Source organism: Corvus hawaiiensis, chromosome 1 (assembly GCF_020740725.1).
Source record: "Corvus hawaiiensis isolate bCorHaw1 chromosome 1, bCorHaw1.pri.cur, whole genome shotgun sequence".
NCBI lineage: Eukaryota > Metazoa > Chordata > Aves > Passeriformes > Corvidae > Corvus > Corvus hawaiiensis.
In genome coordinates, this window is record NC_063213.1 from 37,697,300 (window position 1) to 37,712,221 (window position 14,922).

At 38.8% G+C, this 14,922-nt stretch overlaps 1 protein-coding gene across 4 annotated transcripts in view; it reads right to left on the minus strand.

Moving 5' to 3' along the window:
- ANO10 (anoctamin 10) overlaps positions 1–14,616 on the minus strand; it is a 123,359-nt gene extending 108,743 nt beyond the window's left edge. For 3 of the 4 annotated variants that reach the window (XM_048301123.1, XM_048301114.1, XM_048301097.1), the window contains exons 1-9: positions 14,512–14,616; positions 13,234–13,355; positions 11,158–11,331; positions 9,980–10,162; positions 8,431–8,565; positions 6,787–6,906; positions 4,187–4,756; positions 1,799–1,854; positions 283–357 (exon numbers count right to left, since the gene is read on the minus strand). In XM_048301123.1, coding sequence (XP_048157080.1) covers positions 283–357; positions 1,799–1,854; positions 4,187–4,756; positions 6,787–6,906; positions 8,431–8,565; positions 9,980–10,162; positions 11,158–11,317 — 1,299 coding nt within the window. In that variant the 5' untranslated portion in view covers positions 11,318–11,331; positions 13,234–13,355; positions 14,512–14,616. The remainder of the gene's footprint in view (positions 1–282; positions 358–1,798; positions 1,855–4,186; positions 4,757–6,786; positions 6,907–8,430; positions 8,566–9,979; positions 10,163–11,157; positions 11,332–13,233; positions 13,356–14,511) is intronic. The other variant, XM_048301105.1, reaches the window with a different exon arrangement.
- Positions 14,617–14,922: the final 306 nt, after the last annotated feature.

Here is a 14,922-nt window from a genome sequence, read left to right on the forward strand (position 1 = left end):
AAGAGGAAATGAAAATTTCCCAGTCTCATCTGTGTGAGAGAATAATCAAATTTATTTGAAAGCATTTCCTCATTTATACAGAGAGAAAGAATTACTCTGTTATTATTCTGCAATAATGTTAGGGAAACTGAAACATGGAAGCTGGATTTCTAAGAAAATATGGGTGAAATATATTAATTGCCAAGTTTATGTTTTGGAATAACTATTAAATACTAAAGTCTTTCAATCAATCCATTATTTTCCTAGATTCATCAACATTCTTAAGATGTTCTTGGAACTCACCTGCCTCAAAAGCTTCATATCAAACAACACAAAGGCAATGTAGAACAGAGATGCAAAACAATTTAAGAAGTTGAACTGCAAATAAAAATATTTGGTTTTAGTACTCAAGCAAAAGTTCAGATGCAGAATTATCATCTAACTTAACAGCTGTTCTGACTAAATGGTTTCCATGAAGACGTAAACTCTCCATTAAAGTTTTCTTTACCATTTTCAAACCTTAGGTCAGGAAAAACGTATTTTCAATATTGGTCTTACTAAGTTTTTCACTCAAGCTTAATGCTTTCCTAAAGTAAAGTGTACAAAGAGAACTACAACTGAATTACGAAATGTGGACATTAAAAATGTATCACCTTCTACTTAACTTTCATTTTTTTGGCAATTTCTCCAGAGATAACACTATAAAAAGGACATATTGATCTTAATTTAGATCAATTAATTTTTAAATAACTACTTTATCAACATATTTATTATAATATATAACATTTTATATATTAATAATATAATATATAAAATATTATTGTATTACAAAAATATACATGTTGGATGATATATCTCTCAATCTGTAAAAATGTTCCTTTATATATGTTAGTTGTGCTTTATATTTAATCATTTCAAAAGGTTTTATGGCCAAGAGAAATATTTCCTACTTCTAAAATGACACATAATCACAGTACTGTACTTGAAAAATCACAATCAAACTCTGAAGTTTCCTACTTGCTAACAGTGCTGCAGCTCCTGTTTTGGAGCTCATGGACAACGCAGATAAATACTGGGAGTGCAGAGAGCCTCTCACAGACTGAGAACGAAAACTGGGGGGAACTAACACTTGACATTTCACAATTTTTTTAATCAACCAGTAACAGATGAGTAACACAGAGATTTAACACAAAAAATATCACAGAACAAAACAAAACAAACAAACCCCAAATAAACACACACACACAAAAAAAACATGGTGAAGGAAATAAGGAAGGAACTCTAAGGAAATAGAGAAAATAAAGAAGGAAGAAACTTAAATAATCTTTTCAAAAAGGAAACAAGAAGATATGGTAAACTAAATAGATCAGTATATGCTATGAACTGCACAGGGGCAGACTGATGGACAGGTATTTTCAGGTTCCTCTAACTAGTTGTCTGAACATTAGTATAGGTGGAAGTTAATACATGAACTTTTAAAAATATGGTTTACCATAAAATCGTGCAAAAATTGAATGGAATAGTTCTCAGTTGAAGACAGGACCACACCAATTAACAGAAACTTATATATACAGCATCCTAATGAAAGAACAAATCAATACAAATAAAAAGCCAACTCTCCACTATAAAAGAGGCATCTAAAACAGTCTAGCAGTTACTGCAACCATAATAGAAATCTTCTTTACTCTGATATTTGTGCTACTATTTGGCCTTGAGCAAAACTGTGGGTCACTGCGGTAATGCTAGGAAAGCACTAATAAAACACAGCACAACCTGTCTTTTTAAATAATCTTAAAAGCTGCTTATATGATATACTTACTACTAAAACCTTCAGAATTAAATGGTTCTGATATGAAGATTCCAGCCTGTGATTTTCTAAAATAGCAACAAAATTATTAATTAGTAAACAGCACAAGCTCCTATCATGTACTAGACATTGCTCTCCAAAGGGCAAACAGACACTTTTACTCTGCATGAAAATTACTTATCTAATAGTTTGTATTATTCCAACACTTTATGGTAAAATGAATGTATACTGTACCAATACCTCACTTAATCTATAAAGCTAATTTGATGCACAATATTATCAAACACATTTTTGACTACAACTCCAGTATTTTTTCTACTTTTCCTTTTATATATTTCTTAACTCTGAAGAGCTATTTTATAGAAGAAAAAACATCCATCACTCTTTAGACTTAACAAAATGTGTCTAATTATTGATTGCTCTTTGGCTGAAAACTAATGCAAGACTAATGGGAATATATACCAAAAAGTAACAATTGCAAATTTGATTCAAAACCAGTAAATGTTCTGAGAAATACTCCCATCCCTCTCCAAGGAATTTACGTAAGACTGTAAAGCAAGACTAGATTACATGAAGTTCAACAGATGCATTATTCATTTTAACTGAGATTTTCAGTTCATTCAAAATACACTGTCAGAACCTCATGTTTCAGGAAGGCTGGTTTACTAGAGGGGAGAAAAGGGAAGTGGTGATTTTCAATTTCTTCCTGCTATTTTGTCAGATTGTACCTTTAAAGCCCTGGCTAAGCAGTAACTGAGAAGGCAGTACACGAGCACGTGTTGTGTCAACAAGGCTGAAAGGAGACACCATCACCTATGGACCTCATTCAGGACAAAACAGCAGAGTTCTACTCTGACAGGAGCATGAAGTAAGGCCTGACATGTGGAAAATAACACTCAAGTGACTGAATGCAATTTTTACTTTTAGCTTTCACAATACAATCAGCTTTCATGATAAGTGGGTGCAAAAGGGGTGCTTAAAATACCCCAGATTGTTTCCCATGCTTTGTCACTTCAGCTGCTGAAGTCAGATATTATCTGAAAATAGGCCAGGTGGGAAGGAAGGTAGGACAGCCAGATGAGCTCTTCAGCCTATTCAGAGCATGGCAGCATAAACATATCAGATAGCTCAGAAAAGGCACAAGCTGTCAGTGTAGCAGGTTACATAAGTACTGTCTCTGCTGAATATGAAACATCAGCTTAAAACCAAAAAAAGTCTGGATTAAAAAACCCCCTTCAGTTGCCGGCTAAAGACATTTCAGTCTATCAGACCAACATAACTGGGTAGTTCACAGAAATGCTTTTTCTTGCTGTACAGTAAAACACAGTGAAACAAAACAGCCAACTGAGCCCTAGATATGAATTTAAAAATCATTATTTAAATAAAAACCTTGAACAGTCACAAACAAATCAAGAAATTGCTTGCTTTTACTACCATGGCTGTCAGGTTGAATCTGCTGAGCAAATCATTTTGGCAAGCATAACCAGCCCCCACTTCAACACCTCTTCTTATTCTGTCTTTGCATCAATCTCCCTTTTGCTTTATCTTTCTTCTGTTAATTTTCTGTGTCTCCAGCTTTAGTAATCTGGATTCTGTCCTGGAAATCAATGCCATATGGAGTGACACGAAGCAGTTAATTGTCCATTAGCTTAATCTATTAACTTTGTCTGAAAGTGACTTCACATGTCTGTAGAAGTGCTAAAATTCAAAATAAATACTAGCATTTCACTGTCCTTATGCTAGGTTACAAAACACAAGGCCTAATCTGTTAAATCAGTCACACACACAAGGGGGAAAAAAAAGGTAATCTGTTAGAACATTCCTCCTCTTCTAAGAGTGCCCAGAGAATCACATTTTGATAGGGATGTGAAATCCCAGTCTTTGTTATATATGTAGCATACATAAACACTCTCATGTGACATTTAGTTCTTGGGTTTAGATTTGGTTCTGTAATCTCAGTGCCTCTGCACAGATGTACAGCAGACTAAAACACACTCAGCAAAGCCAGATTGTGGGTGCAACTGGCCAGGACAGCCCTTCCTGCTATCCGTACACCTCTGAGCTCTCCCCTCACCTCTTTTGTCAGCACTATGGCCGATACAGCCAGACAAAGAGCTAAATCAGGGAGGGGGAACATCTGCACCAAAGGCAGGATCACCCGTTCTGATGGCATGTCAGACTCAGACCAAATTAAACCAAATATGAAACTGCAATCTCAGAACACCCAAAATATAAGAAGTTTAAAAGGCCATCTCTTTTACCCCACAGCAAGAACCTACTTTGGGAAATTTCTTTAGCATTCTGTTGAACAAGAGCTCACAGTAATGTATTCTACAAAGAAACAAATTCTAAGTATGTGGGATTCTAACTTGAAGGAAGAAGAATGAACAACTCTCTTACCCCATGATGTCAAGAATTCAGCAGCATACCGATAGATACGGTTCATAATTTCAATCACAACAGCATAGATGATACTGGGCACATACAGCATCAAGCTGCTGAAGTTAGACTCATTCTCTTTGTGATAATCCAGAGCCCACTGCTCTAAGTCAAAGTAAATCATCATCACATACAGTGAGAAGTAGAGGCAAAGGCACACAAATGGTAAGGACACCAGGTAAATCCGTAATTGCCTCTTAAGACTTGAGTACACTGGCTCCTCCCTGCCAGTGACAGGATTGATACCCAGCACACCATGGAAGCCTGGTCTTGGTTCCTCAAACTGTCGTTTCATCAGCAGCGTCCCCCAGCGATACGTCAGGATGGTGCAGATCCGCTTCCAAACCTCCAGTATCACAGTGGACCACAGGAGGTTGAATGTGGCAAACATGACGTATTTGTCATAGTCTTCCCATGCAAACACGTAATAAGGAATCCCAATGACAGCCATTGGAATCAAAGCAAATGTGAAGTATTCCAAGAAGCCAAAGTAGAGAGCAATGGTTTCGCCAAAGTAGCAGCGTATGTCATCTGCAGAAAGAAATTAATCAATTAAGACTACACTTAACAGAGAAGTCAGTACAATATCAAACTTGACCTTACATGAACTTGTAACTTTCCATTGGCCAGAATTTTTTTCTTCTAAATAACACAATGAATATCATTGCTTCTTCTTTCTTCCTTCACCCTTATTCCAGAAAGTCAGATGGTTATCTGAATTTTTTTTACGTTACATATATACACACAGAACCATACCATTCAGATGGTAAGGAAGTCAAATACCTCAATAACTACTATATCAACATCAGCTATCCAGACAAACAGAAAACAAAACAAAACAAACAAAAAAAAAAAAAAAAAAAAAAAAAGAAAAAGAAAAAGAAAAAGAAAAAAAACCAACCAAAGAGAAAACACTATCATTCTTGAACACAGAATTGATCAATGAACGGCATGGAAGACATCTGATGTAATAAAAACCAAACTTTTAACAGCAAGTGACACCCAGCTTCTGAAAAATCGCACTGGCATATGCACTCCTGGAAAACAAATTTGTCTCATCTTGCCCAGGGAAAAAAAGCTAGCTGTGCTTTGACAACCCTCAAGGAACTAAAGGAATAGATGGTCAGGTGTATCAAAATCTTAAATCTTAAAACATGTCAGAGAGAATAATCAGGTTGAGATAACTCTCTTCAACAGACAACTGATACATGAAATACTTCCTGTACTCACTAAGTTCGTCTGCTACAGAGACTTGGAAAGTGCATTAGTAATGGATATATTTCATGACAGATGTATTACCTCCAAGAAGACATCGCACTTATCTTAGTAATAACAACAACAACAAAAAAATAGGATTATTATTCATATAATCTAGAAGTGATTAGATATAGAAATGCCTATCAAACAGAGTTGGGAATGCTGAAATCTCTTATCTTCACCTGCTTGGAAGACCAGATTGCTTGTATGCCACTGCTCTGCATTCACCAGCTTAACAAAACAGCCACAGAAGCATGGCCTCTGAACTGACACTGTAAATACACTACTGCAGTGTATTACCTCTGTAACACGCTACCACAAAAAAACCTGACATGCAATACCAGAATATTCTTACAGCTTACAAAACACTACAGCAGAAGCTTACAATTGTCAACCACACAAAAGTCTCTGAAAGCAAGAAGGAAAGGTAAACAGATCAGCACTCCAACATCCCTGTCAATCAAAAAGTCATTAACAAATACATTCAAGTGTAGGTCATTAGCATGACTTCACACTCCAAGCATCCAACATGAACGACATCCCTAAATTTGTACATACTTAACAGGTACCTGGGATTTACTTCAAAATTTTGTAAGGATTCAGTGTCAGTCCAAAAAAACCCCTTTCTCACATAAACAAAAGACCAGCACACAATAAGGCTCCTAACACAATACTCTGTGGGAGGCATATCAAGCCAGATCTTTTAACTTCCTGCAGGCTCAGGAAAGAACCTCAAGCAACTGCAAGACTGAGAGACTTAAAATCAGGCAAGCTTCCAAACGCTTAGTTTCTTATTTTTAAATGACATTTACAGGTTTAGAGTTTAGAACTTAACTTTCCACATGGCCAGACTAAAAATTATAATCATTTTAAGATTATTCAGTGTCTAAAATACATTCAAGTGATGCTGGCATGCAACAACATACAGTCTTCATTCAGACAATGAATATAAAACAAACAGTTGTAAATACACTTTTGACACACCTACAACACAAAAAAGCTTTGGGATTTCCAAACACATGGGAGCTTGTCAAGAGTCAGTCTGAAAAAACAGTCTTGGCTTGTACCATTCCTGCTTTACTGATTGGTGGGGAGAATTTGTGATGTGCAGACTGCTGTTACATGGAAGTTCACAGACACCAAATCTGCAGACTCTGGAACCACCAATTTTGCAAGTCTAGAACCATTTCAGGAGGTCACACAGGAAACACTAGAAGAGGAAAAACTTGTCCAAATGGTAAAACAGCAGTGGTCTAATTTCACGACTCCATTGCATGACCACAGTGCAAATGCTGTTCACATACCTAAAGGTTGATAACCAACTTTCACTCGGCCATACCATCTGTGACGAAGCTTTTTCAACTCTTCTCTATCATGCAGAGGGAAAATCTGAACAAGAATACCACTGGTCAATAATCTTCTCACTAGAAGAGAAAAGAAATAGATACCTTACACTCCTTCAAAGGACAGTGAAGTTGACATAAGCAAACAGGTTACACTGTGTGCTTAGCAAGCCTAAAGCTCCTTTGAAATAGATCTAGTACTCAAATCCTAAAAAAATTGTCTCATGTTAGCTAAAAATTATAGAGAGCAGTTATACCTATTCCTGCAAATACTGTGCTGTCCACTGGAAGAGAAAGAGCAACCTTTTTACATCTAGTAACTACTCCATAGCTTTGCAATATAACCAGATGCAGCTTCAATAGCAAAAAGTGCTACAGGTCAGGACTGAAGTGCCATATGTAGCTTTGTGGGGATAGCCACAAAGCCATAATTGTATTGATTATAGGAAAGATACAAAAAAACCTTTTAAACATCAGTTTACACTAATTCATAAATTACATCACATGTTCATTGCAAACAAACTACATATTCCACAATCTGTATTTAACTTTGTTATGGAAAGCAATACAACGTGTGTGGATAAACAAACTGCTCTGAAGTTACAACCACGGAAAAAAGAAAATAAATTAAAAAAACAGGGAGGCACTGGAAGTGTGACAGTACTTTACTATTTCCCATCATCATCTGCTTGACATGACTAGAAAAATACCTTGGCTATATAAAAAAATTACCAATGTAAACTCATCTGACATCTACATTTATTTACACGTTTTGAACCACTAATATACACAGATCTCCTTTGATGACCAACACTAATGAATGAAGATACTGTTTATAAAAGGACATACAATTATTAAGATACATTCTCCTAAGAATCTGTAGCATCTCTGCCAACAAACTAGTTCCAGCTACCATAAAAATAGCACCAGCTCTCATTGCTTCTTTCTCCCATGAAAAGGAAGAGCCCTTGAAGCAAAGAGGAGAATCAGTGAAACCAAATAAATGAAATAAAACTTCCTTCATATTACGAAATGTATAACTCTGGAGCACTGTTACTCATTCCAGTATTTTTTTACAGAGACAATCCAAGTATATAATCATGTAATTTAAAAATTAATATTTTTGGTACTAATTAAAACTAATCAATAACATCAACATGTGCAAAAACTACCCAGCTGAAGAGACCAGAGCCTCAGCCTCACAGAACAACTCAGGATAGAAGGCCCTCTGGAAGTAATCAGGTCCAGCTACCTGCTCAAGGTAGGTGTGGCTTAAATTGGGCTGCTCAGGACCTTGTCTAGAAAGGATCTAGAAGTCTCCCAGGACAGAGTTACCAATAATCTCTTTAAATCCCAGATCAAATGTTTGATTACCCTGTTGTGAAAAATATTTTCTTGATACCTAATCAGAATTTCTCCTTGTATTGTGCATCCATTGCCTTTTCTCCTATTACTGAACCAGTGAAAAAACAAAGTTGGTTAAAAATAGTGGGACTTGAATGTCTGAAGGATTTCTCTTCATTAAAGGAAAATTACTTTTTTTCCACCATGAATACTATCCTACATCAACACAGTGAGTTAGAGGCAACAAACTACACTGCTTACCAATTGATTTCCCTGGGTACAGCTTTGCCTGAGGATATCCAGGGATCATTTTTTCATTTTTAGCTCTCAAATTTTCAAGTTCATGTTTGATGATGTACTGACATTCTGCCATTGTAAGGAAATTGTGATTGTCATCTAGATAAAAAAGAAGGTTGTATGAAATGGTGCAGCACAGGAATACAACCCTGGCAGCAAATAACTACAAAGAAAAAACCAGAAACAGAAAAAAAATTACAGCAACAAACCTATGTCAACCCCATGAATTTATCATCATGGAAACACGAGTCTGATTTCCTGGAGATAAAAAATAAATTACTATTTTTTCCCCTTAGGAATATGAAACTATAGGGATTGCCCTAAATACACTAAGTAAGAAGCTAAAATATCAACAAAACTCTAATACAAAGAATAACAACAAAGTATTAGTTAAATTGGGCAAACAGAAATACTGTCAAGACAACATAGATGGCAGAGTTTCTTTTGTAGGTGACAATTTCTCTGACTGCACCTCGACAAAACTAAAATTAGATTTGTGCCTTTAAAAAGAAAAAATACCAATGGATACAGCCAAAACTATATTTACAGCAGCTGGAATTCCAGCTAATCCTAGAGATTCTGTCAACAGGGGAATTTGTGTCAGATTTGCATTAATAATGTAAAGGCATGAAAGAAATGGAAGTGGCGCTTTTGCAACTGACCATTCTTCTGAAGGCTTCCTAATTTCAGGAAAACAAGGCCACAAAAGTAAAGACACTGCAACAGTTATTGCACACAGCAGTGGTGTTGAGCAAAACTGGCACTGAACAACAAAAGTTCAAATTGTTTCAGGCAGACCCAAGAACCTTGATATTGAAAATGTGGTGAAAGGCATCACTCAAACAGCCACATTAAAAGTATTAGCAACACCAAGCTGGAACTCCAATATTTACCTGCAGAGCAAAAAATGAGTTCTGCCACTGTAGGGGGGTTAAATACCTTACAAGCAACACATTTAAAAGGAAATGTTCCTGTGTTGGCACCTTCACAAAGTAAGAGAGGAAAAGAAACGATTCCACTAATCATGCCCAAATTCCACTGAATGCGTCTGTAGTGTTAATTATTGTTTGTTTGATGTGTACATGTAACAGAGAAAAATGTTTCTATTTTTTCCAGCTAATTATAAGATAATAAACCTCAAAACTGGCTCACAGAAATTAAATTGCTACATTAATTCATAACATGGATTGTTAATCATAAAATCATGTTTATCAGCTCTTTGTCTTGTCTTATTTTCCAAGAAAATCTTTCATACAAGTAAGAGACTATTTGGAGCATAGAAAAGCATAAAGGAAAAGACAAGCAAAAAACTAAAGCCATGTGAAAGAAAACAAAATTCATTATATGACCTGGATTTCCACAGCTAAAAACAAGTATTTTTTTCATGGCTTGGTCTTGCTGTTCACAGTTACCATTCCAAGGAACAGAAAAGACCATAGGAGATTTAGCAGCACAATTGCTCATAATCTTTAGTCTCTACTTTGCAATGACAAAGATTCCTACAATTGCTTACCTGCAAAATCTTTGAAAGTTTTTCTACTGCTGTATGTAAAAGTTCTCATTGAGTTATCACTGCATTCCTTCACCAAACCTACAGTTTCAGCTCCGAGCAACAGTCTTAAGTGGGAAGCTCCAACTAGATAAATATTTTCAACTCCATTTTCCATAACCAGTGGTTTAACCAGTAGTTGTGCACCTTTAAAGTAAAGAGGGGTAAAATAAGCAAGAAAGTACATTAAAATTACATCTAAAAGCCCTAGTATTTTAGCATCCAATATATTGGCCCTAGCTAACAGGAGTGCTGAAATGTCTCTTTTTAAGGGCGCAAAGAGTCAAGATTTCAACAACACTTGACATATGGTGTTCAGAACCTTGCAGGGTCACCCCCTGATTCAGCCCTGCTTCTGTTGAAGCACTCGCAACAATGAACTGGAACAATGGGGACTGTTTGGATCTATTTCCCTAAGGTTCACACCACAAAAGCCAGAAGTGCTTCTGCAAACAGTCCCACTGATTTTAAGGAGACTAGATTTTTCAAACAGAAACATCTCTAACTTATCTAATAGAGGCCTGAAAGCAAGTTGGTAGTCACAAATCCAGCAGATACAGAAATATTACTGACCATAAGCCATAAGCTACAACAGCTGTAAATAATGACTTTTTTTAAAAAAGTTTAAAAAAAGTCCAAGGAATTGCAAATTAATTAGCCTAACTTCAATTCCCAGAAGCATACCAAAATGAGTAACGAAATACTGTCTTAGTAAGACCCCACATGCTACCAAAAAATATAAATAAAATCCAACATTAGGTTACCAAGATTAAATTGTTTTCTGCTAACTTAATTTTGTTCTACAACATGGTACAAAGTCTTATGGACAGGATGTGAAGCATCTTCATTTAGGCAAGGTTTACCATGTTTCCATAAGCAACAGGACAAAGATGCCTAGACAACTGCTATAAACTCTGACATCAACATTACATTGAAAGATAGGTTATCAGGGCTTCAATGCAAAAAATGGAAGAATTCTAGAGTTCAACTGGCATTTGACCTTAAGCCAATGTTTTCATTAATAACAGGGTTAAGTGGGTTCCAAAAATGCAAAATGAAATGAGACTGGCAAACAATCATTATACCACAAATTCCCTGAAAACTAATTTTCTGTATGTCTTCATATTATATACTGTACTCACCTCCATTTGCCTTTTTGTCCACAATTCGTTTAGTGAACCATTCTATGGTTTCTTCTTTGGTGCCTTTTGCAAGTTCAATTACTACCAGAGGCGTGAAGTTAGACTCAACAGTATCCAAGAAAGACCAGCTTTCCACCACCTCTTTTGTTTTTTCCGCCATCTCTTGAGAGCTTGCTAAGTAAAAAACCAAAACAAAGCAAATGCTAAAAAATATTTGGTACTAATCTAAACACCACAAAACTTTTCTGTAGTGAGTTACACAAGTCTGTGCTTAGCAAAGGCATAGGTGTGCACTTTTATGCACTTACTACTACCAGGCTGAGTAACTTCCACAGTTGTCAAGATGCTACCGATCTCCCACGGCATTTGTGTCCTACCCTCCAGATAGGAAAACTGTTGTTGCTACTTACAACTGTTGTTGTAATGAGAAGAAAGCAAATAAATAAATTCAAACAAATCAATAAGGGGAAACTATCCTCAAAAACAACAGCTTGCAACTTCCTACAGTGTATTTGTCAGCAAATTAAAACATTAACAGAAACTTAGTCAAACAGGTATTTAAAAATCAATAAGCTTCTCATGGTATGAGTATGCAAACACATTATAAGGAAGAACCTCCTCAGTTAATCTTTGAAGCTTTAACCATACCAAGGAAACTTACACCACCTTGTGTAGGTGAGTAAGACACCTATCATATCAATAGGCAAATTAAACTCAAAGCACTTAAATGACTTTTTGCAACCTATAAACCAAGTGTTCTGTGACAAAGTCCAGCTGCAAAGCACTGAGCACAGCTTTATGTGTAAATAATCCAAATCATCTAAGCAGGCCTTTATAGACTCACAGACCCATTTAGGTTGGAAAAGGCCTTCAGGAGTGAGTCCAACCATTAACACAGCACTTCCAAGTCCACCACTAAACAGTAGCTCCAAGAGTCGTATCTACAGAGCTTTTAAATACCTCCAGGGATGGTGACTCAACCATTTTCCTGGACAGCCTGCTTCAATGCTTGACAACCCCTTCCATAATGAAATTTTTCACAAAATTTTAATGGCACAACTTGAAGCCCTTTTCTCTTATCACTTGTTACTTGGCAGACCCCCACCTTGCAACAACCTCCTTTCAGGTAGTTGTAGAGAGTGGTAAGGTCTCCTCTGAGCCTTCTTTTCTGCAGGCTTAACAACTCCAGGCACTTCTCTTTTGTCTTTTTAACAAATTTTACATAAATTATTCTGCAGAGATCATTGTATCATGCTTCATAAAGAGATGTTGATATAAAACAGTAAATCTGGTAACTAACCTGCTCCATTTAAAAAAAAAAAAGTAAAAAACCCAAACATAAAACCTATCACAGCTTTAACTTACTAAATTTAAAAGTGAGGGAAAGGTTTGGTGATTTTGGTTTGGGGTTGGTTTTTTTTGCTATTAACTTGACTGAAGAAGGGAGTTTACCCACTGCCTTTAAGTAGTTTCCCCTCTCCTGTTAAAACACTGAAAATACTTAATTTCTAAGGAAGTTGCTATAAGGATGCAGTTCAACTTTTATGACAGTTATACTTCTGTGATTCATAGACAAATCAGGCTCCAGTATTTCATATAAGTTATCCTACAAAATACAGTGATACTGTAAACATATGCTTATCATAATAAACAAGTCTATTTACTTTTAACTGTCAGAAACAACTTTCAAGCCGAATTTCAATGGGGTTTTCAGTTAGTTTCACTTGTCTTTTCACAGGCACACAATCCTGCAACATTCAGATTTACAGCTCTGAACCAAAGTATGCATTATCTTTAAAAGAAATGTACAAGATCAATAAAGTATTTAAAAACATTTTAGATGCGTATCTGCACAAACAGAATGAACCAGACAGAGGAAAACATAACCAGGGATGAGGCACTGTAACTGAGATTGTCAGTAAGTAACTACACTGTCTTGACGAGTCACTGCACCTTAATGCATCACTATCCATAATCAGGGGTTTCCTAAAATAATGCCTGACACGTTGTGCATATTGCCATTTCTAAAGAATTTAAAGAATGAAAAGCACTAGATAATTATTAAATATTACTTACCAGTTAACAATATCCCTTTGCAGAACAGTTATCTCTTGAAAACAGCCTTTTTATAAACAACGTGCTACTCAGTGAACTTGGCTCCTATCATTTATTCAGAATCATCATACTTGGCATGGTGACTGTGAAAGAATCACAGAAACATCACAGCATCATGGAATGGTTTGGGTTGGAGGTACTTTAAGGATCACCTAGTTCCAATTCCCCTGCCATGGCCAGGAACACGTTCCACTAACCCAGTTTGCCCAGAGCCCCATCCAACCTGGCCTTTAACATTGCCAGGGATGGGGCATCGGCAGCTTCTCTGGGCAACTTGTTCCAGTGCCTCACCACCCTCACAGCAAAAAATTTCTTCCTAACATCTAACCAAAAACTACTCTCGAAACTCAGTTTGATTTGTTATTTTCAGGCTTTCAGTAAAGTGTCCGTTTCAGGCTTATTACTACTGAAAACTACAACAGAGATGAAGCACTCTTCCAAATCGCCTCTGTGATTTCCACACGTTTTTTAAACAGGTTGTCCAACGCCCAGCACAGACCCTGTGGGAAGTAATTTGGCCTCCTCTTTCACACCTGCACACTGTGTAACTTGGGACACACACAGAAGCACGGGAAACAGCCCCAAAAGGCCGTCAAACCCCTAGAGCTCCCGCTCCCACGGAGTAGCTGAGTGGCGGTCACAATTAATTAGCTTGGAAAAGACCTCTGAGACCATCGAGTCCAACCAATGACCAGGGACCCCCTTGCCAGCTCAGGGCAGAGGGAGCTGCAGCCCTTTTCCAGGGCGTGTCGGCGCAGAGCGGGTCAGAGCCGGGTTCACTGCCCCGCCTCCACCCGCTCGGCGGCCCCGGGAGCCGCCACGTCCGGGCCGTGCCCGCTCTAAGGCGGCCCATCACGGCTCCTTCCCGCTGCCAGGCTGCGCCTCGCTCTCCTTTTTTAGGAACTTAAATATCGGGGAGGAGAGCAGCCCGGCCGGCCCCGCTGCCTGCACGGCCGGTGACTCACTCCCTGCCCCCGGCCGGGCCCGGCCGCGCTCGCCGGCGCCCTGTGCCGCTTCCCCCCGCCGACCGCAGCCCACCGCGGCCGCACGACGCGAGCACCACCCCGACCGCTGCCGGGGCGGCGGGGGAAGCGCTGGCGGTGTCACGGCTGCCCACGCTCGACACTGGCTCCGCGCCGCGGCGGGCTGGGCGGGAAGGGCGGAGGCTCCTCCCCTCTCGGCGGCGCAGGCAGCGAGAGCCCCTTCCCGCTGAATGCCGGCCGCCCACTCCCCACTCACCGCCGGTGCCGGCTCCACATCCGCAGGGCAGGGCGGGGCGCAGGCGGGCGGAGGCCGCAGGCACCGGGCGCTGCCAGGATGGGCGCCGGGCCGGCCCAGCGTGACACCGCCCGCCGCTGCCGCTGGCCACGCCCCTCGCCGTGGCTCTGCCCGGCCCGTGTCTGCCCGCCCGGCTCTTGCGCGGGCCTTCAAAATGCACCGGTGTCAGTGTTTCGGCAACGCTCGTATGCGCCACCAGCTCTCATTTCATCTTCTTGTTTATTTCCACCTTTTGCTCCCTGTGCTGCCTCCTGTCACAGAATCACTGAATCAATTAGGTTGGAAAAGGCTTCTAAGATCATCGAGTCCAACCTACGACTGAACATTATTGTGTCAACCAGACCACAGCACTGAGTGCTACATCCAGTCTTT